A 21,735-nucleotide genomic window follows, 5' to 3' on the forward strand; every position below is an offset into this window, starting at 1 on the left:
ACCAGAGAAGGAATAGGAACAAGAACTGATTGTGGGGATGGCGATGCTGCTTGCCAAGCTTGGAGCAGGGGAGTTTGATATGTTGGAAGCAGATGCTTGTATTGTTGTTGAAAAGGGAAGCAACTTTCATCAAAAATAACATGTCTCGAGATGTAAACTTTTCCTGTTGGAGGATATAAGCATCAATACCCTTTATATTGAGTATGATAACCCAGAAAAACACATTGAAGAGACCTTGTATCGAATTTGTGGCTTGCCATAGGTCTGAGACAAGGATAACATGCTGAACCGAAGACTCTTAACATAGAATAGTTAGGCTTTTCTTTGAATAAAACTTCAAATGGACTGCAGTTGTTCAGTGTTGGAGAGGGTAGAAGATTGGTGATAAAGCTTGCTGTGAAGAATGCTTCAACCCAGTGATGTAGAGGAGTGTGACTGTGAAACAACATAGTTAAACCCAACTCAACTATATGTCTGTGTTTTCTTTCAGCAATTCCATTCTGTTGAGGAGTGTAGGGACATGAAATTCTGTGAATTATGCCATTTTCTGAGAGAAACTGCTTAAGAACATTGCTTGTAAACTCTCCTCCTCCATCACTCTGAAACACGTTCATCTTTGTCTTGAATTTATTCTCAACCATTGATGTAAAGATCTTAAATATAGAGAAAAATTCAGACTTTGCTCTCAAAGGGTAGAACCAAGTAAATCTTGAGTATTCATCCACAAAAACTGCATAATATTTAAACCCTTGTTGAGATACAACTGGAGAAGGTCCCCAAAGATCACAATGAACTTGATCTAGGGGACAAAAAACTCTTGAATCCGATTCAAAAAACTGTAATCTACTATTCTTCCCTATCTGGCAAGGCTCACAAATGGAGGTTGTTCTGCTCTTATTAATGTTAACTTCCTTGCTGTTCTTGAGGTGTTGGAGAACATGAGAATTTGTATGTCCAAGCCGATGATGCCAAGTATCTTCAGAGGCTGTACATTGTCGATTAGAGAACAGTGCCACAAATTCTTGATTCTCCAAAGTGTATAACCCTCTATTTCGTGGACCCTTTGCTACCACCTTCTGAGTTGGTATGTCAACAACACAGAACTTATTAGAATCAAACCAAACTCCACAAGGTAGATCATCACACAGTTTAGATACAGAAATGAGAGATTTTTTTATATCCGGGCAGACCAACACGTCATTTAACGATATTTTACCTGTAGAGGAAGCAATGGTAGTTGATCCAACATGAGTGATAGGTAGGTAAGTGCCATCTCCAACCTGAACGGTGTCATTCCCATTGTATGTTGTTGCAGACTGCAGATTAATGGCCGAGGAAGTGACATGAGCGGTAGCTCCAGAATCAGTTACCCAGTCATTACCATCAGAGATTTGCAGGGAGAAAAACACTTGAGCTACGTCAGGTCTCTGATAGTTGTGATCAAAATAATTCCAGCAATCAGTCGCAAGGTGTCCTGTTCGACCACAAATCTGACAAATGGGACGTTCACCAGAGGACTGCTGAGTTGTTCGGTGTTGAGAGAAACCTCTGCCATGAGAGGAGTAGCCTCCATGTCCTCTATTTTGTCCTGAAGAACGACCTCTACCACGATAGCCTCCTCTCGACTGGTTGCCATAGCCACTTTGTTGAACATGAAACGCAAGATGTGGAGTAACAGCATCTGAGACATTGTACGACTGAAGCTTGTTTTCAAAGCTTTCAACTTCATAAACCACATCACCGAATCTTGGTGGAGAGATCTTGCTCAAGGAGCTTTGGACGACAGTTGCGATTGGGTCATAATCACGACCCAAACCATTTGAGAAGCCAAATATCTTCAGAGACTCATCTATTGGTTTACCAATAGAACTCAAGGCATCACAAATGGCTATAAACTCTCGACAATAAGCAGCAAAGGACATGTCTTTCTTTTCTAGAACCCATAGGCTACGGCGAAGAGCAAATTCCCTAGAAATGCTACTCTTATTGATGTTCTCAGCTAAAGAAAGCAAGACATCTCTAGAGGTAGGAATGTTATGAACATACCCGAGGACTTCTTCAAACAGAGTACCAAAAAGCCACGATCTGACGAGTTGATCTGTGCAGAACCAGGCCTCATACTGTGGATTAGGAACCTCTGCGTCGTTTGTTGTCGAGGTGGTACGAGAAGGAGCTGTCACGGCACCGTTTACGAACCCGATGAGTTTTTGACACGATAAGAGAGATTCAAACTGAGTCTTCCAAAGGAGATAATTTGTGTTGTTGAGCTTGATAGTAATTGTACTCGTGACATGAATGTTGTCAGGGAATGGATACGAGGTCGCCATTGTAGAACCTGTTAAGGTTTACAAGGCTCTGATACCATGAGAATAAAGAGAAAACTTTGAGAAGAACTTGATTCTTTTATTATAATCTCAAGATATATCTTACACTCTTAGAACGCATGTCTTATATAGGAACAAAGAGAACAATCTAGAAAGAGGTGAGTCATTGTGACAGCTCTCATGACAGCTGTGATGAGCTAGTCATCATCCTTATCTTGCAGAGCACCGAATCGGTTATAGAACAGGGGAATTGCATGTACAGTCTTTGTCATGACTTGAGAGTATTGACCTACCTTTTTTATTGGGTTTCCTCTTTGTTAGATTGTTTCGTGGCCCAACTCAGGTATATCATTTATAAGGGTAGTTTACAGGCAAAAAAAGACCCCTCAACGTTTTTTGTTAATTAATAAAAAGCAAAATTGGTGGTACTGTCCGAAACAAGATAATTTATCAAAAAAAAAAAAACTATTGATTGGATGTTGTTCATAATGGGAATCAAAAAGAATTTATGAAAAATGTAAATAAGATAAAATCAAATATCCAAAAAGGGTGATACAATACACAATTTGGTGGGCATTATATGCTTTTGTATTCTTTCCCACGAGCTTACCCTCACGGCTCACGCAACTTTCGTCATGCTTTCAACTGATATACCACGTCATGCTTTTCTTGATTCCATATTATATATGCCATTTGCCTAAATTGATTCCTTAATCCTACAGTAATTATACAAATGCTTTTTCAAATTGAATTTTGACGTTTAATTCTTTTCAAATCATATGAAGTTGATCGGATAATTTGTTATGTAACAAAGTGTATAATTTCTTGTTTTTGAAAGTGTTTTTGACTTTAACATTTGGTCAATCCAAAAAGGTAAAAACTACATCGACAATGGCAAACATAGATTAAGGATAGGGAAAAACAAATGCCCGACAGGCTTCCAACAATCAAAATCTATTCTTAAATTATTTCTAAGAAAAAAATTAAACTAATTCTATCTAATATCTTTAACTCACTAAAAATTATATTCTTAGTTACCCTTATAATTGGTGATCGAGTACTAATTAAATCAACAGCTCGTTAAAAATTAGATTCTTGTGAGATCACAAGAGTTACATTAAGTAATAGTCAATCATTTATTTTATTCCCTATGCAATCATTTATACGAAGTGATGACAAGCCACAACAACAACAACAAAAACAATCGGAATCAGTTCGAATGAATTTATGTTTATGATATTTTTTTAAAGGTCCAAATAAGAGATGATGAGTTTGAAGTTTATCAAGAATAATGAGATCTTTCAGAAAAATAGAAATATGAGATAGTATGAAGATAGATACGTTGATGATAGTGAAGTGAGACACCTTGGCCAACATTAGGAGAAGATTCCATAAAGGATTGGATGGGTGTAAAGTATAGAGACGTCTCTACTTGGTTGCGTTTTTTCTATTTTTATATTCGAATTTTTCATCACTTCCTATTTCTAATTTTTTTTCTGTTTTTTTAGAATCTCCTCCACCCAATTCCCTTTTCATCTTTTTTCTTCTTTATTTTTTCTCTATCTCAAGTTTTTTCACCCCCTAGTTTGCCCAAAAAAAAGGAAACTAGTGAATTAAAAAATAATTGGAAAAGAGTCAAATGAGATATTAGGAAATCAACCTTGCAAAAAAGAATTTCCATTTGAAACAGAGAAATTACTACTTAGCCGTCATTTCATTTTATTCGCAGGTTAATACTACACGAAAATCTCTATAAATTAATAATATCAAGACTTTAACATAAATAGAGAGATTTTCAAAATTTCTTGTAATTTATAAATAATAGATATTAAAATAAAAAGTTTTCTTACAATACATATTCTATAACCTGTTACACATAAGAAAACGTTTATTGTGTCTATAACTTTCTGTAATGTAAAAATGCAACTCGAGAAAACAATATATAGAGGTTTTACTACATATATATGCATTTGTATATGTTAATTTTTAATATATTATGTCAATTCGCCAGATTATGTTTAGCATCTTAAAATCATGCGGTATAATTAAGTAACAGCAGGCCCATAGAGCAGTCAAGTAACATGCTATGTGTTTCTTGTACTTCTGATTTTTTTTAAATTCTTTTTAAGAAACCATATTTCAACATAACATTATTTTTATGGATATCATATATGTAAGAAATATTAGATGTTATAGCAACAACATTAGATTCTGATGAGCATTTCCCAAACCGCTAGTGTTGTCACTTGATTGATCAATGGTGGTTCCGGTCTCTGGTTTCGAGCGTTTTCGTGATAAAAAAAAGCTGTAGGTATTAGGTTTGAAGACTGCCTTGATTGCGTACGCTCGCGGCAATTTCGAGTTCATATTGCGCTCTGCATTTGTTTTTCTCTATAGTGGTTTCTTTCGTCTCATCTTAATGTGCTTTGTTGTGTGTGCTTGCTTGTTGTTGTTCTGTTTTCTTTTTGCATTGTAGTTTTTTGATCTTTTACTGCTACCTGTATTTCTTTGTAAACTTTTGTCACAAATGAAAATTAGTATAAAACTTAATCTTTTACAAAAAAACTCCACAATGTGTTCCCTTATATTGTTTTCCTAATTCTTAAAATTTGCTATCTCAATTTTGCAAATCACTCCAAGAAGAAATCACAGTCTCGGAGTCTCCTAGTATAATTATTAAGAAAAAAGGATGTTGACTAGTTCAACATGGGTTTGTACAAAAAACAAAAAAAGACTAGTTCAACATNAAAAAAAAAAAAAAAAAAAAAAAAAAAAGTTGAGGTCCAAGTATAAGAAGAATTGTTGATATTTTAGAAAATATATAGCCAAATATATATAAAAGTAAGACCTGATGAGACCTACGAAAAACGAAACTTTTTTTTTTGTTTAAAAAAAAAAAAAAATTTTTTTTTTTTTTAAAAAAAAAAAAAAAAAAAAAAAAACGAAACTTGTAATAATCTATGATTTCTCATGAGTCATGTACCGAATTTATTTAGTGTCAATTTTTATAAAACGGATCGTGGGGTTCACTTCCTTTTAGCCCCTTCTACATGTTACTATTCGTAACATATATAATGTGTTAATAGTTACTTACTTAATTACATGATTAGTATGTTGTTGGTTATGTAATCTGTTTTTTCTCGTTGTATATGGGAAACAACTCATCAAGAGAAACTCTTGATTTTAACAAATGAAATGACAGAAGCAACTCTTAGTACTTTTTAACGTCTTGCATCAATAATAACTAAAAGATGAAATAGAGTAACGAAAAAAAGCTCATCAAGAGAAACTCCAAATTCTTTTACCAACAAACAATATTAGTGTCCAAAAAAACCCGATAGGAGCAATTTATATTAACATTTTTGAAGTACTTTTTGTGTTATGCCCTTTTAGTTTTGCTTATTTAAAATTTTATTTACAACATTAACCTCTAAAAAGTTTTTAAAATTAACATTATTTCAGATTTTGTTTTCTAAATATTTTACATACCATTCCAACTAAAAAAAATACAGCAAAATAAATATGGAAACAGAAACTATGATATATTTAACCACACTTTTTATTGTGTATTAAGGATATTCTATCTATGAATCATTTGCAAACAAATAAAACAATAATTTGATTTCTATTTTATTTTTCAAAACCTGTAAGCTTTGATTCTTAATGTAAGAAGAAATTTGATTCACATTTATTTAAATATTGTAATTAATATATATAAACTTAATAAAATTTTAAAATATTACAAATATGTAATTTTTTTTTTTGAAATACTATATATTATGGTTATATAGTAGATGAGTTATAAAGAGAGCATGTTAGAATTAATAAAATATCATTAAATTTGTGCTAACACGGGTCAAATCCTCATTTTATTATTTGTCAATACTATTAGTATTAGAATATTTGACACATAAAAATTAAGTTGATTTAACTAAGATTGTGTAAAATAATTAAATCATTAGGAAAAACGTTATTTAATCATAGATTATAAATGACTTACTATGTATTTAGATCCTTTATTTTCTGTTATAATAATTAACAATCAAAATAGAATTTCAAACACTAAACAAAACAAAGAAATGGTAATGAAGTATATTGCGGATTAAAAAATTAATATAAACATTTAGCCAGAGTCTTTTCTGAAAATATTAAGGCCACAAGCCCATTTTTTTGGTGGAGCCAATTATACATTAATATTTAAAAAAAAACATGAAAAACATAAAGAAGACTAAAAAATATTTGAGTCATTGACCTTTGGTACTAATATCCTACCTTTTTACCAGTAGAACTAATGAAGTTTTTAAGAAAAAGGGCTGAATATTCACTATTTTATTTGGAGATCACAAGCATGTGCTTCACCTGCCTATATCAAGGGCTGGCTCTGCATTTAGCCGCACAAACGGTCGTGAAATTTAGTTATTCCTCTATACGGAAAACATCTAATATTTAACAAACAAATACAATATAAAATATAAATAGTAATAAAAATAATATGCACGCGGTGTACCGCATGTTAAAATCTAGTTATATAGTAAGAATTACTGTATTTTTTAAGCCATTATTGGAAAAAAAATCCCACAAATATATGTTTTATAAATGAAAATGCTATAATCAAAAGAAACATGAGCGACGTAATGACATATTAAATTGATTTAAATATATTTTCAATAAGATTTTTATATTGTAATATCTCTAGATGTTTTTTTGTTAAAATTATGTTTATTTCATATTTTTATTAAATTAGTCAAATAATAGTAATTAAATAATCATAAAAAAATTGAAAACCAAAATGCTTTCGATTTGGAAATAAATTCCTTAAAAATGGTATATCTTTTCGAAATGAAAATGCTATTCACCAGTTTAAAAATAATAATTTAATCTACCTGTTTAATAGTTTCAATGTGGAAAACTTTCTTAAAATCTTTTACAAGAACATGATGCATATTTTTATTAGCTAAAATATAGAGTACAATTAGTCTGGTTGCAACTTTTTTTAACAGGAAAGTTAGAATATATTCTGTGATGCATAATGTGTAGCTTAATAAAGAAAACGCGAAATCCAATGGAAGAAAAACGACAGAAAATTTCAATTAATTGTTACTTTTGACTAATTTAGTAAAAGGTCGCCAACAAAAACACAACCTTGATCTTAGTTATTCGACCTATATTTGTTATATAACCTAATATCAAAAAAATATACGCATGTTTTTCAAAGATGCCATACGTGGAGTTGAAACTATTTAGTGAAAAACGAAAAACAAAGAACATGCAAAATAGCTGGTTGATAATATATATATATGTTAAGCCACATCACAAACAACTCTTAAAAAAAAAACCAAAACATCACAAACCAGCTAATAGATTTCATGTTAATACGGTTACAAATGAGATTGATTTCAATGTTTCTACGTGAGTTTTCAAAAGTAAGAGATTCTAGAAAAAAGGACTGATCACGAGGAGGAAATAATCATGTCTAATTTTAATTACTATATAACTTAAAAGAAAACATAAATATTATATGAAAAGATAAACTAGTTGAGGTTACAAAAAAAATAGCCAAAAAAAGAAAGAATCTTATATCGGATAAAGATAAAAATGAAACACACAAGTGGCGAACAATCTATCTATCTCATTGTAGCGAACAATTAATCTTGTCTGCGACTGCGACCAGTATTTTCTCTACATCACGTTTTTGTATTTCTTATGTACATCAACATGCACTAGATGATATATTTTCAGTTCTAAATACTTAACACTCGTGTCGCTTTCTGCAAATTAATATGTAACTGAGGTTAAATAAGAACGTGTGGTCTTGTTGTAGTTCTCACTTTAAAAGATATGCTTTTTTTTATAGATTTAGACGCTTAGAAATCAGTTATTTTTTGGCACACAATTATCTAAATCACTTTCACTTGGCCAGGCAAAATATTATAATTACACTTTACATTTATTAGAAAAATCGATAAAAAAAACTATTCAAAGGCTACACTTATTGCACGACGTTTAATCAAATGGTATCCAGATTATCCCATTATTTATAGAAAGTGATTAATAAATGAAAATTAAATTTCGGGCATATGAAGCAGCGGTAATAAATGGATTAAAACTAAGTATAACAGAAAAGGTATAATTAAAACTGTAGTAATAAAGTTTCAATGAAAACTTAATCAATAACTCTTTCAATCTCGATTTTGGACAACCACATGGATTAATTAATAGTATAAGTTACCAATAGGAAAAAAAGAAAAAAAAATATTACGAAAAAGGAAGAATAATTTCCTCAGTTGTTACTTGTCAGTGTAGAATATGATAATTGATAATTCTTATTGAAGAAGGTAATCACATATTTATACAATAGGCGGTTAGAATTGCTAAGCTAAGATCACAATCCAAAGATATTCGGAGTTATCTTTACATGATAAATACAAACTATAGATAAACACTATTAATACTAATATGCCCCTTCAAGATGGACGATGACGACAGAGTCCAATTTTGTCTGAAAATTCTAAAAAACGAGCACGAGGGAGGGGTTTTGTGAGTGCATCAGCGAGCTGATCAACATAGCAGATGTGAGCAACACGACGATGCTTGCCTTGAACTTGTTCCCGAACGAAGTGATAGTCCAATGCTAGATGCTTCATGCGCAAATGAAACACCGGATTCGCCGAGAGATAAGTAGCCCAATGTTATCACAGTAGATAATAGGAACATCAGTGGACTTAAGACCAAGTTCCGTCATGAGGGATGTGAGCCATTTAACTTCAGAAGCAGCCGCAGTGAGAGCACGATACTCTGCTTCTGTCGAGGACCGAGCAACACCAGTCTGCTTCTTGGAGGACCAGGAGATGGGCTGTCGACCTAAGTAGGTTATGTAAGCTCTCGTCGAAGTGTATTCATCACGATTCCCAGCCAAATCAGCATCGGAGAACGCATGGAGATTTCGGGGAGACGTAGCAGAGAAGAAGAGTCCCATGTTCGCTGTGCCTGCAAGATATCGCAAAACACGTTTGACCGCCTCCCAGTGAAGAGTGCGTGGCTGATGCATGTACTGAGATAACCGGTTGACAGCAAAAGCAATGTCATGCCTAGTCAAGCCAAGATACTGGAGGCTCCCAACTGTTGCACGATACATGGAAGGATCAGGGAGAATGTCTCCAGAAGAGAGAGTGAGAACCTGACCAGAAGACATTGGTGTAGCAACAGGCTTTGCATCAGCCATTTGAGTCTTGCGGAGAAGATCAGTAATGTACTTCGTCTGTGTAAGATGAAGACCCTCACTTGTCCGATATGCTTCCATGCCAAGAAAGTAGGAGAGCTCACCCAAATCTTTGAGTGAAAACTTGTCAGCAAGAAGATCAGTCACACATGTGATGGCAGAGAGGGTTGTACCCGTGATAAGAATATCGTCGATATAGATGAGCATGTAGACGAAGGAGTTACCGGAGTGGAGGACAAAGAGCGATTCATCAGCAAGCGACTTTGTGAAGCCAAGACTAACCAGAAAATCTTTGAGGGCAGTGTAGCAAGCATGAGGCGCTTGTTTTAGGCCATACACCGCTTTGTTGAGACGACACACATGATTTGGGCTATCCTTATCGACAAAGCCTGGAGGTTGGAGCATGTAGAACTCTTCTTCAAGTGGTCATTGCAGAAAAGCGTTGTTAACATCAAGTTGTTGAAGAGGCCAGTTAGAAGCAACAGCAGTACCAAGAACAAGACGTATAGTAGCATGTTTGATAACCGGACTAAACATTTCCTGAAAGTCGAGGCCATGACGTTTTTGAAAGCCATTTGCCACAAGACGAGATTTGTAATTCTCCACCGAACCATCAGGCTTGCGTTTGATCCTATACACCCATTTATTTCCAACAATGTTAGTAGCAAGAGCTCTATCAACCAAATAATAGTAATTAAATAATCATAAAAAAATTGAAAACCAAAATGCTTTCGATTTGGAAATAAATTCCTTAAAAATGGTATATCTTTTCGAAATGAAAATGCTATTCACCAGTTTAAAAATAATAATTTAATCTACCTGTTTAATAGTTTCAATGTGGAAAACTTTCTTAAAATCTTTTACAAGAACATGATGCATATTTTTATTAGCTAAAATATAGAGTACAATTAGTCTGGTTGCAACTTTTTTTAACAGGAAAGTTAGAATATATTCTGTGATGCATAATGTGTAGCTTAATAAAGAAAACGCGAAATCCAATGGAAGAAAAACGACAGAAAATTTCAATTAATTGTTACTTTTGACTAATTTAGTAAAAGGTCGCCAACAAAAACACAACCTTGATCTTAGTTATTCGACCTATATTTGTTATATAACCTAATATCAAAAAAATATACGCATGTTTTTCAAAGATGCCATACGTGGAGTTGAAACTATTTAGTGAAAAACGAAAAACAAAGAACATGCAAAATAGCTGGTTGATAATATATATATATGTTAAGCCACATCACAAACAACTCTTAAAAAAAAAACCAAAACATCACAAACCAGCTAATAGATTTCATGTTAATACGGTTACAAATGAGATTGATTTCAATGTTTCTACGTGAGTTTTCAAAAGTAAGAGATTCTAGAAAAAAGGACTGATCACGAGGAGGAAATAATCATGTCTAATTTTAATTACTATATAACTTAAAAGAAAACATAAATATTATATGAAAAGATAAACTAGTTGAGGTTACAAAAAAAATAGCCAAAAAAAGAAAGAATCTTATATCGGATAAAGATAAAAATGAAACACACAAGTGGCGAACAATCTATCTATCTCATTGTAGCGAACAATTAATCTTGTCTGCGACTGCGACCAGTATTTTCTCTACATCACGTTTTTGTATTTCTTATGTACATCAACATGCACTAGATGATATATTTTCAGTTCTAAATACTTAACACTCGTGTCGCTTTCTGCAAATTAATATGTAACTGAGGTTAAATAAGAACGTGTGGTCTTGTTGTAGTTCTCACTTTAAAAGATATGCTTTTTTTTATAGATTTAGACGCTTAGAAATCAGTTATTTTTTGGCACACAATTATCTAAATCACTTTCACTTGGCCAGGCAAAATATTATAATTACACTTTACATTTATTAGAAAAATCGATAAAAAAAACTATTCAAAGGCTACACTTATTGCACGACGTTTAATCAAATGGTATCCAGATTATCCCATTATTTATAGAAAGTGATTAATAAATGAAAATTAAATTTCGGGCATATGAAGCAGCGGTAATAAATGGATTAAAACTAAGTATAACAGAAAAGGTATAATTAAAACTGTAGTAATAAAGTTTCAATGAAAACTTAATCAATAACTCTTTCAATCTCGATTTTGGACAACCACATGGATTAATTAATAGTATAAGTTACCAATAGGAAAAAAAGAAAAAAAAATATTACGAAAAAGGAAGAATAATTTCCTCAGTTGTTACTTGTCAGTGTAGAATATGATAATTGATAATTCTTATTGAAGAAGGTAATCACATATTTATACAATAGGCGGTTAGAATTGCTAAGCTAAGATCACAATCCAAAGATATTCGGAGTTATCTTTACATGATAAATACAAACTATAGATAAACACTATTAATACTAATATGCCCCTTCAAGATGGACGATGACGACAGAGTCCAATTTTGTCTGAAAATTCTAAAAAACGAGCACGAGGGAGGGGTTTTGTGAGTGCATCAGCGAGCTGATCAACATAGCAGATGTGAGCAACACGACGATGCTTGCCTTGAACTTGTTCCCGAACGAAGTGATAGTCCAATGCTAGATGCTTCATGCGCAAATGAAACACCGGATTCGCCGAGAGATAAGTAGCCCAATGTTATCACAGTAGATAATAGGAACATCAGTGGACTTAAGACCAAGTTCCGTCATGAGGGATGTGAGCCATTTAACTTCAGAAGCAGCCGCAGTGAGAGCACGATACTCTGCTTCTGTCGAGGACCGAGCAACACCAGTCTGCTTCTTGGAGGACCAGGAGATGGGCTGTCGACCTAAGTAGGTTATGTAAGCTCTCGTCGAAGTGTATTCATCACGATTCCCAGCCAAATCAGCATCGGAGAACGCATGGAGATTTCGGGGAGACGTAGCAGAGAAGAAGAGTCCCATGTTCGCTGTGCCTGCAAGATATCGCAAAACACGTTTGACCGCCTCCCAGTGAAGAGTGCGTGGCTGATGCATGTACTGAGATAACCGGTTGACAGCAAAAGCAATGTCATGCCTAGTCAAGCCAAGATACTGGAGGCTCCCAACTGTTGCACGATACATGGAAGGATCAGGGAGAATGTCTCCAGAAGAGAGAGTGAGAACCTGACCAGAAGACATTGGTGTAGCAACAGGCTTTGCATCAGCCATTTGAGTCTTGCGGAGAAGATCAGTAATGTACTTCGTCTGTGTAAGATGAAGACCCTCACTTGTCCGATATGCTTCCATGCCAAGAAAGTAGGAGAGCTCACCCAAATCTTTGAGTGAAAACTTGTCAGCAAGAAGATCAGTCACACATGTGATGGCAGAGAGGGTTGTACCCGTGATAAGAATATCGTCGATATAGATGAGCATGTAGACGAAGGAGTTACCGGAGTGGAGGACAAAGAGCGATTCATCAGCAAGCGACTTTGTGAAGCCAAGACTAACCAGAAAATCTTTGAGGGCAGTGTAGCAAGCATGAGGCGCTTGTTTTAGGCCATACACCGCTTTGTTGAGACGACACACATGATTTGGGCTATCCTTATCGACAAAGCCTGGAGGTTGGAGCATGTAGAACTCTTCTTCAAGTGGTCATTGCAGAAAAGCGTTGTTAACATCAAGTTGTTGAAGAGGCCAGTTAGAAGCAACAGCAGTACCAAGAACAAGACGTATAGTAGCATGTTTGATAACCGGACTAAACATTTCCTGAAAGTCGAGGCCATGACGTTTTTGAAAGCCATTTGCCACAAGACGAGATTTGTAATTCTCCACCGAACCATCAGGCTTGCGTTTGATCCTATACACCCATTTATTTCCAACAATGTTAGTAGCAAGAGCTCTATCAACCAAATAATAGTAATTAAATAATCATAAAAAAATTGAAAACCAAAATGCTTTCGATTTGGAAATAAATTCCTTAAAAATGGTATATCTTTTCGAAATGAAAATGCTATTCACCAGTTTAAAAATAATAATTTAATCTACCTGTTTAATAGTTTCAATGTGGAAAACTTTCTTAAAATCTTTTACAAGAACATGATGCATATTTTTATTAGCTAAAATATAGAGTACAATTAGTCTGGTTGCAACTTTTTTTAACAGGAAAGTTAGAATATATTCTGTGATGCATAATGTGTAGCTTAATAAAGAAAACGCGAAATCCAATGGAAGAAAAACGACAGAAAATTTCAATTAATTGTTACTTTTGACTAATTTAGTAAAAGGTCGCCAACAAAAACACAACCTTGATCTTAGTTATTCGACCTATATTTGTTATATAACCTAATATCAAAAAAATATACGCATGTTTTTCAAAGATGCCATACGTGGAGTTGAAACTATTTAGTGAAAAACGAAAAACAAAGAACATGCAAAATAGCTGGTTGATAATATATATATATGTTAAGCCACATCACAAACAACTCTTAAAAAAAAAACCAAAACATCACAAACCAGCTAATAGATTTCATGTTAATACGGTTACAAATGAGATTGATTTCAATGTTTCTACGTGAGTTTTCAAAAGTAAGAGATTCTAGAAAAAAGGACTGATCACGAGGAGGAAATAATCATGTCTAATTTTAATTACTATATAACTTAAAAGAAAACATAAATATTATATGAAAAGATAAACTAGTTGAGGTTACAAAAAAAATAGCCAAAAAAAGAAAGAATCTTATATCGGATAAAGATAAAAATGAAACACACAAGTGGCGAACAATCTATCTATCTCATTGTAGCGAACAATTAATCTTGTCTGCGACTGCGACCAGTATTTTCTCTACATCACGTTTTTGTATTTCTTATGTACATCAACATGCACTAGATGATATATTTTCAGTTCTAAATACTTAACACTCGTGTCGCTTTCTGCAAATTAATATGTAACTGAGGTTAAATAAGAACGTGTGGTCTTGTTGTAGTTCTCACTTTAAAAGATATGCTTTTTTTTATAGATTTAGACGCTTAGAAATCAGTTATTTTTTGGCACACAATTATCTAAATCACTTTCACTTGGCCAGGCAAAATATTATAATTACACTTTACATTTATTAGAAAAATCGATAAAAAAAACTATTCAAAGGCTACACTTATTGCACGACGTTTAATCAAATGGTATCCAGATTATCCCATTATTTATAGAAAGTGATTAATAAATGAAAATTAAATTTCGGGCATATGAAGCAGCGGTAATAAATGGATTAAAACTAAGTATAACAGAAAAGGTATAATTAAAACTGTAGTAATAAAGTTTCAATGAAAACTTAATCAATAACTCTTTCAATCTCGATTTTGGACAACCACATGGATTAATTAATAGTATAAGTTACCAATAGGAAAAAAAGAAAAAAAAATATTACGAAAAAGGAAGAATAATTTCCTCAGTTGTTACTTGTCAGTGTAGAATATGATAATTGATAATTCTTATTGAAGAAGGTAATCACATATTTATACAATAGGCGGTTAGAATTGCTAAGCTAAGATCACAATCCAAAGATATTCGGAGTTATCTTTACATGATAAATACAAACTATAGATAAACACTATTAATACTAATATGCCCCTTCAAGATGGACGATGACGACAGAGTCCAATTTTGTCTGAAAATTCTAAAAAACGAGCACGAGGGAGGGGTTTTGTGAGTGCATCAGCGAGCTGATCAACATAGCAGATGTGAGCAACACGACGATGCTTGCCTTGAACTTGTTCCCGAACGAAGTGATAGTCCAATGCTAGATGCTTCATGCGCAAATGAAACACCGGATTCGCCGAGAGATAAGTAGCCCAATGTTATCACAGTAGATAATAGGAACATCAGTGGACTTAAGACCAAGTTCCGTCATGAGGGATGTGAGCCATTTAACTTCAGAAGCAGCCGCAGTGAGAGCACGATACTCTGCTTCTGTCGAGGACCGAGCAACACCAGTCTGCTTCTTGGAGGACCAGGAGATGGGCTGTCGACCTAAGTAGGTTATGTAAGCTCTCGTCGAAGTGTATTCATCACGATTCCCAGCCAAATCAGCATCGGAGAACGCATGGAGATTTCGGGGAGACGTAGCAGAGAAGAAGAGTCCCATGTTCGCTGTGCCTGCAAGATATCGCAAAACACGTTTGACCGCCTCCCAGTGAAGAGTGCGTGGCTGATGCATGTACTGAGATAACCGGTTGACAGCAAAAGCAATGTCATGCCTAGTCAAGCCAAGATACTGGAGGCTCCCAACTGTTGCACGATACATGGAAGGATCAGGGAGAATGTCTCCAGAAGAGAGAGTGAGAACCTGACCAGAAGACATTGGTGTAGCAACAGGCTTTGCATCAGCCATTTGAGTCTTGCGGAGAAGATCAGTAATGTACTTCGTCTGTGTAAGATGAAGACCCTCACTTGTCCGATATGCTTCCATGCCAAGAAAGTAGGAGAGCTCACCCAAATCTTTGAGTGAAAACTTGTCAGCAAGAAGATCAGTCACACATGTGATGGCAGAGAGGGTTGTACCCGTGATAAGAATATCGTCGATATAGATGAGCATGTAGACGAAGGAGTTACCGGAGTGGAGGACAAAGAGCGATTCATCAGCAAGCGACTTTGTGAAGCCAAGACTAACCAGAAAATCTTTGAGGGCAGTGTAGCAAGCATGAGGCGCTTGTTTTAGGCCATACACCGCTTTGTTGAGACGACACACATGATTTGGGCTATCCTTATCGACAAAGCCTGGAGGTTGGAGCATGTAGAACTCTTCTTCAAGTGGTCATTGCAGAAAAGCGTTGTTAACATCAAGTTGTTGAAGAGGCCAGTTAGAAGCAACAGCAGTACCAAGAACAAGACGTATAGTAGCATGTTTGATAACCGGACTAAACATTTCCTGAAAGTCGAGGCCATGACGTTTTTGAAAGCCATTTGCCACAAGACGAGATTTGTAATTCTCCACCGAACCATCAGGCTTGCGTTTGATCCTATACACCCATTTATTTCCAACAATGTTAGTAGCAAGAGCTCTATCAACCAGATCAAAGGTATGATTGCGGATGAAAGCATCATATTCTGTGCTCATAGACCCCCGCCATTTTTTGTCTTGTAAGGCTTGTGTAAGATTTTCAGGTTCCATTTCTTGTATAACCATGTGAAGACCGTATTTGGTGCTTGGTTTCTTGATGTTGTTCTTAGAGCGAGTAACCATTGGATGAGTGTTAGTCACTGGAACTAGTGACGAAGTTGTTTCAACCGGATCAGTCGCTTCCTCTATTTCAATAGTAACATTTGATCCGACTCTTGTATCGTAGAAGCCGCAAGTGAAGAAGCAGAACACGGGAAAGTGGCCAGGATAGGTGTTTGAGGAAAGATTGGAACAAGAGAAGCAGTCACATAATCAGAGGAAGTAGTGTTTGGAGGAGAGGATTGTGTTTGAGCAAGGAGACGAGAGAAGGGAAATATCGATTCAACAAAGTGAACTTGACGAGAGATGTAGATGCGGGAGGTATCAAAATCAAGGCAGAGATATGCTCTCTGTGTAGGGGAGTATCCCAAGAAGACACACGGTTTTGATTTTGGATCAAACTTGTTGTGACCATACGGCTTGATCCAAGGGTAGCAGAGGCATCCAAAGGTACGCAGCTTGGAATAGTTTGGTGTATCACAAAACAGTAGTTGGTAAGGAGTGTTGTCAGCTAGATTCGGAGTAGTGAGACGATTTATGAGGTATACTGCCGCCACAAAGGAGTAGGTCTAATAGGAGTGTGGTAGTTGAGCATGGGTGAGTAGAGAGAGACCTGTTTCGACAATATGGTGATGTTTTCGTTTTGCCATTCCATTGTGTTCCGGAGTGTGAGGAGGACTGGTTAGATGAGAGATCCCGTGATGAGCAAGAAACTGACGCAAGGCAATATACTCACCACCATTATCGGAGAAGAGAGTAACAATCTTGTTGTTGAATCGGTTTTCCACAAGAGATTTGAAAACGGGAAAGATATGAGCAACTTGAGACTTGGTTTTAGAGGATAGAGCCATGTATACCTAGTATAATGGTCGACAAAAATAACACAATACTTATAGCCGTCGACTGAAGTGACAGGAGACGTCCACACGTCAGAATAAAGAATTTCAAGTGGTTTAGTAGTTGTAAGTGTAGAAGTGGAGAAGGGGTGTTTGTGACTTTTATTGATGGAACATGAATTGCAAAATAAGGAAGACGATACAGAGGAAGAACATGGTAAAGCAAATTTAGAAAGAATAGTACGAAGAGTGTGAATGTTTGGATGTCCTAAACGAGAATTCCATTCAAAAGGAGATGACTTTATTGCAGTGAAAGCTGAAGCAAAAGGCTTGGAAGAGGAAATAGGCCACTCATACACTCCCTCATTGGCTTTGCCTTTGAGCAGTGTTGTCCCCGTGTGAAGATCCTTCACTTGAAAATCATACGGACAGAGTTGAGCCATAACGTTATTTGCTTTGCATAACTTATTTACCGAAATAAGATTCTTTTTCATATCAGGAACACATAAAACGTGTTTAAGTTGCAAAGGTTTGACATGAGAGGGAAAAGAAACTGAACTAGTGTAGGTAATGGGGAGTCCGGTACCATTACCGATCATGACATTGTCGTTACCGCTGTAAGGTGTCTGCAGAGAGAGGTTGCCAAGGTCACTTGTGATGTGATGTGAGGCAGCACTGTCAAGGAGCCAAGGAGTGTGGTCAGGTGGGTAACCTTTGGTGGTATGATGAGCTTGAGGTCGCCACTGCGGAGCAGGAAGCGGCAAATGTGGAGCCAGAGAAGGAGCAGACCCGCGAAAAGAGTTGAATTGAGGAGCAGGGTAAGAGAACTGATGTATGGGTTGCTGATATTGTGGACAACGCTTAGCACCATGCCCCAGGACACCACATATTTGACACCTGCCAAGATACGGTCGTGAGGGACGAAAACCACCACGAAAGGAATGAGAAGCACCACGATATGACTGGCGAGAGAGATGTGTTGTGTTCGTAGTTGCAGGAACAGAGATGGTGTTGGTTTCTCCTGCAGCTTTCAAGGCATTTTCTCGGACAATGAGTTTTTCGTGGAGCTCATCAATGGAGATAGGTGTGTCACGGCCTTGAACCAGTTCCACAATAGCTCTGTAGTCTTCATTGAGACCGGTAGTGATGTAGTCCATAATGTCTTCATGTGGTAAAGGTTCATCAAGCAATGCGATTTGATCTGTTTTGTCAATAATACTACGCATGTAGTCATTCACAGACTTGTTCCCTTTGACACTGCCCTTGAGTTGATCCCTTATCTGACGGATGTGACCACGTGAGGATTTCCCATAAGTGTTGGAGAGAATCTCCCAGATGTTGCGAGTTGTTGTGGCACGAGCAACAATTAACTGGACGAGAAGATAGAGAGAACCAAACAGGGGCTGATTCAGAAGAGGTAGAGGAGGCGTCAGATGACATGATGAGAAAGACGAGAGATGAAACAAGAGATTGATTTGAGAAAGAAAAAGAAGAAGGCGTAAGAAAGAAAAATTAGGTTTGGATCAGTTGCTCTGATACCATGTAGAATATGATAATTGATAATTCTTATTGAAGAAGGTAATCATATATTTATACAATAGGCGGTTAGGATTGCTAAGCTAAGATCACAATCCAAAGATATTCAGAATTATCTTTACATGATAAATACAAACTATAGATAAACACTATCTATACTAATAGTCATGTTAATGGTCTCCCAAATTATGTTTAAACATACTCTATGATGTCTATTGAAAGTAAATATTTAGTATTGTATATGAGCCAAAGGAAACACGTGAACCAAGGCCACGTACCGAGATGGAGACGCTACAAGTGTATGAACCAGACACCATGAAAATAGCGAGTTTGGTTTCAAATGAAGACGGTATACTCTCTAAGGAGGACGCTTACTGTCTATGAAGATATCCCTACCGGAACAGGGATTTATAATTATAACATACACACCGGATCATGAGGAAGGAACAATCAAAACAATCTAGATCTAGGAGACTACTTAAGCAGTTCGATAAAATCGTACAAACACTCGTTAACACTAAAGAGTTAGATGACTTAAATACATCATCACGAAAGCGAGCTTGTCTAGCTATCCATATTGACTATATTCATGCAATTAGTTAAGAGAGTGCGAAGACCATCTTGTTAATCGACATCTCTATCCTTTAGAGCTCATCCCTATAGCTTATATCACACTAACAATATATCATGGTTTCTTACAATATATCTTATTTTTTTCATAAACCCTCTCATATGATTCAGTTGATTTTGGTAGGAATGCACCAAAATGCTACATAATAGAATATTTCCGAAAGACTACCACATTGCTTATCCCAAGTTTGAAATGTTTTCCGAATAATGTCTTAGGGACAGACATTTAGTTTGTTACTAGACTATCAGATAAGCTGTTAGTAGTTAAGTCTAAACTCAGACTTCTCACATATTCATTCTGTCTCTGATAGATTGATGTTTAGTCATTATAACACATATTAAGAAAAAGTTTAATCTTTATTTGTAAATTAATTTTTAATTATTTTTTTTGGTGAGAGAGAAAATATAAACCATTAGATAAATGCCACATATGAAAAAGCATAAAGTAGAAAAACTATTTTAATTTTTTTTAATATACATCAATTTTTTAGAGACAAAAATAAATCATAGAACATCAATCTATTAGAGACAGAGAAAGTGGATGTGATTTTTGTTTTCAGGAAGTCTCGAATCCGGAGGAAAGTGTTTTAACGTATTCCCAAGTCTCACGAGCCACTCACTACACTACATCTATGCGGGCATTTTCTAGGCTCTTACATTTTTTTTTTTTGGTCTCTTATGTTGTCTCTTTGAACTCAAAAACCATATATTACGTTTAGTTTAACCATTCACAACGATTATTTTTCATTAGAAATTTAGCGCATGTTATATGTTATGGCTGTCGAAAACAAAGCAACTTATATCATGATGCTAGAAGAAAAATCTTTCATATCATGCGCGTGCGCTAGTTTGTTATAGAAAATTCTCGTACATCATGTCATGTGTGATGGCCACCCGCAATCGTATGGAAAAAATAGCATAGAAGTGATGCACCATGCATATTCCATAAAAGAAGCATACTAGAAGTTGTTATTAACTAAGAAGTAAGATATACCCATCTTACTAATAATTAATGGGGAAAACACATACAATATGTATACATAATTATATAACCGATGTCAATATCGTACGTTTGTCGACCAGCTAACACCAAATAGACGGAAAACAAGTGACGATAATCAAGTGCGTTGGATCTATATGACCCGATGGATCCTCTAGTATACGAGTCCAAGAAAAATATATATTATATAAAAACTTCATTTTTTTGGTCAAAAACTCAATTACACTTTTTCTATATCGTCTCGCTTTGATTTTTAAGAAAATAAGCATTTCTTTTTCTGTTATTTTTTTCCATTGGATAGTTTCCGAAAAAAAAAAGGATGAAAATTAGGAATCAAATTTTATTTTTCCTAAACCCGGCAGCATGATCCTCTCTGTTTTCACTTCTTCTATTTTTTAATTCTTTCTAGCCGGATAATTAATAGTTTAGTTAATAATAACTTTGTATAAAAAGTAAAAAGTATGTTGTCGAGAGAGGTATCCGATTAAAAAAAAAAAATCAAATATTATTGGCTACCAAGTGGGAGATATAATTTGGAATATTATCAGTCTAACAGTGTGGTGGGTTTGAAATACCACAAACAGAAATAAAAAGAAAGAAATATGAAATATAAGGCGACAGTGTGTGGATGTACGTAGAGTCAGTTTTAGATTCTAGTACATCAATAGACAAGAAAAAAGATTGTGGTGATGAGTTCACCGACCCGAGTTAATTCAAATCCCAAAACAGTATAAATATATGTAGGAGGTTTCTTGCATATGATACGAGCAGAAACAAAAACACAAAGTAAAACAAAAAAACAGGAACAACTAATACAGAAACCACCTGTTTGTTTACGATTAAAGATGTCTACAACCGTGCGAGACCCTCTTATAGTAAGCCGAGTTGTTGGAGACGTTCTTGATCCGTTCAATAGATCGATCTCCTTAAGGGTTACTTATGGCCAAAGAGAGGTGACTAATGGCTTGGATCTAAGGCCTTCTCAAGTTCAGAACAAACCAAGAGTTGAGATTGGTGGAGAAGACCTCAGGAACTTCTACACTTTGGTT

The 21,735-nt window shown here is 35.3% G+C and overlaps 3 protein-coding genes across 3 annotated transcripts in view; 1 reads left to right on the top strand and 2 right to left on the bottom strand.

Annotated features, from left to right (window-relative positions):
* LOC104701140 lies at positions 543-2,398 on the bottom strand. The gene is made up of 2 exons (XM_010416781.1): positions 1,217-2,398; positions 543-1,076 (listed from the first exon to the last, which is right to left on the bottom strand). The coding sequence occupies exons 1-2, from the start codon at positions 2,325-2,327 to the stop codon at positions 1,048-1,050; spliced, it is 1,140 nt and encodes a 379-aa protein (XP_010415083.1). The 5' UTR covers positions 2,328-2,398; the 3' UTR covers positions 543-1,047.
* LOC109125440 (uncharacterized mitochondrial protein AtMg00820-like) lies at positions 16,280-16,708 on the bottom strand. The gene has a single exon (XM_019227064.1). It carries the CDS (start codon positions 16,706-16,708, stop codon positions 16,280-16,282), a length of 429 nt encoding a protein of 142 aa, XP_019082609.1.
* The window catches only part of LOC104701142 (protein FLOWERING LOCUS T-like), a 2,851-nt gene continuing 2,479 nt past the window's right edge, over positions 21,364-21,735 (top strand). The window contains exon 1 of the mRNA XM_010416783.2: positions 21,364-21,732. Coding sequence (XP_010415085.1) covers positions 21,445-21,732 — 288 coding nt within the window. The 5' untranslated portion in view covers positions 21,364-21,444. The remainder of the gene's footprint in view (positions 21,733-21,735) is intronic.

This window comes from Camelina sativa, chromosome 7 (assembly GCF_000633955.1).
Source record: "Camelina sativa cultivar DH55 chromosome 7, Cs, whole genome shotgun sequence".
NCBI classification, from domain to species: Eukaryota; Viridiplantae; Streptophyta; class Magnoliopsida; order Brassicales; family Brassicaceae; genus Camelina; species Camelina sativa.

Coding starts and splice junctions, on each gene's coding strand:
- LOC104701140 (XM_010416781.1), bottom strand. CDS start 2,327: ATGGCGACCTCGTATCCATTCCCTGACAACATTCATGTCACGAGTACA. Junction 1,077..1,216: donor TACCATTGCTTCCTCTACAG/GTAAAATATCGT, acceptor ATACCAACTCAG/AAGGTGGTAGCAAAGGGTCC.
- LOC109125440 (XM_019227064.1), bottom strand. CDS start 16,708: ATGGTTACTCGCTCTAAGAACAACATCAAGAAACCAAGCACCAAATAC.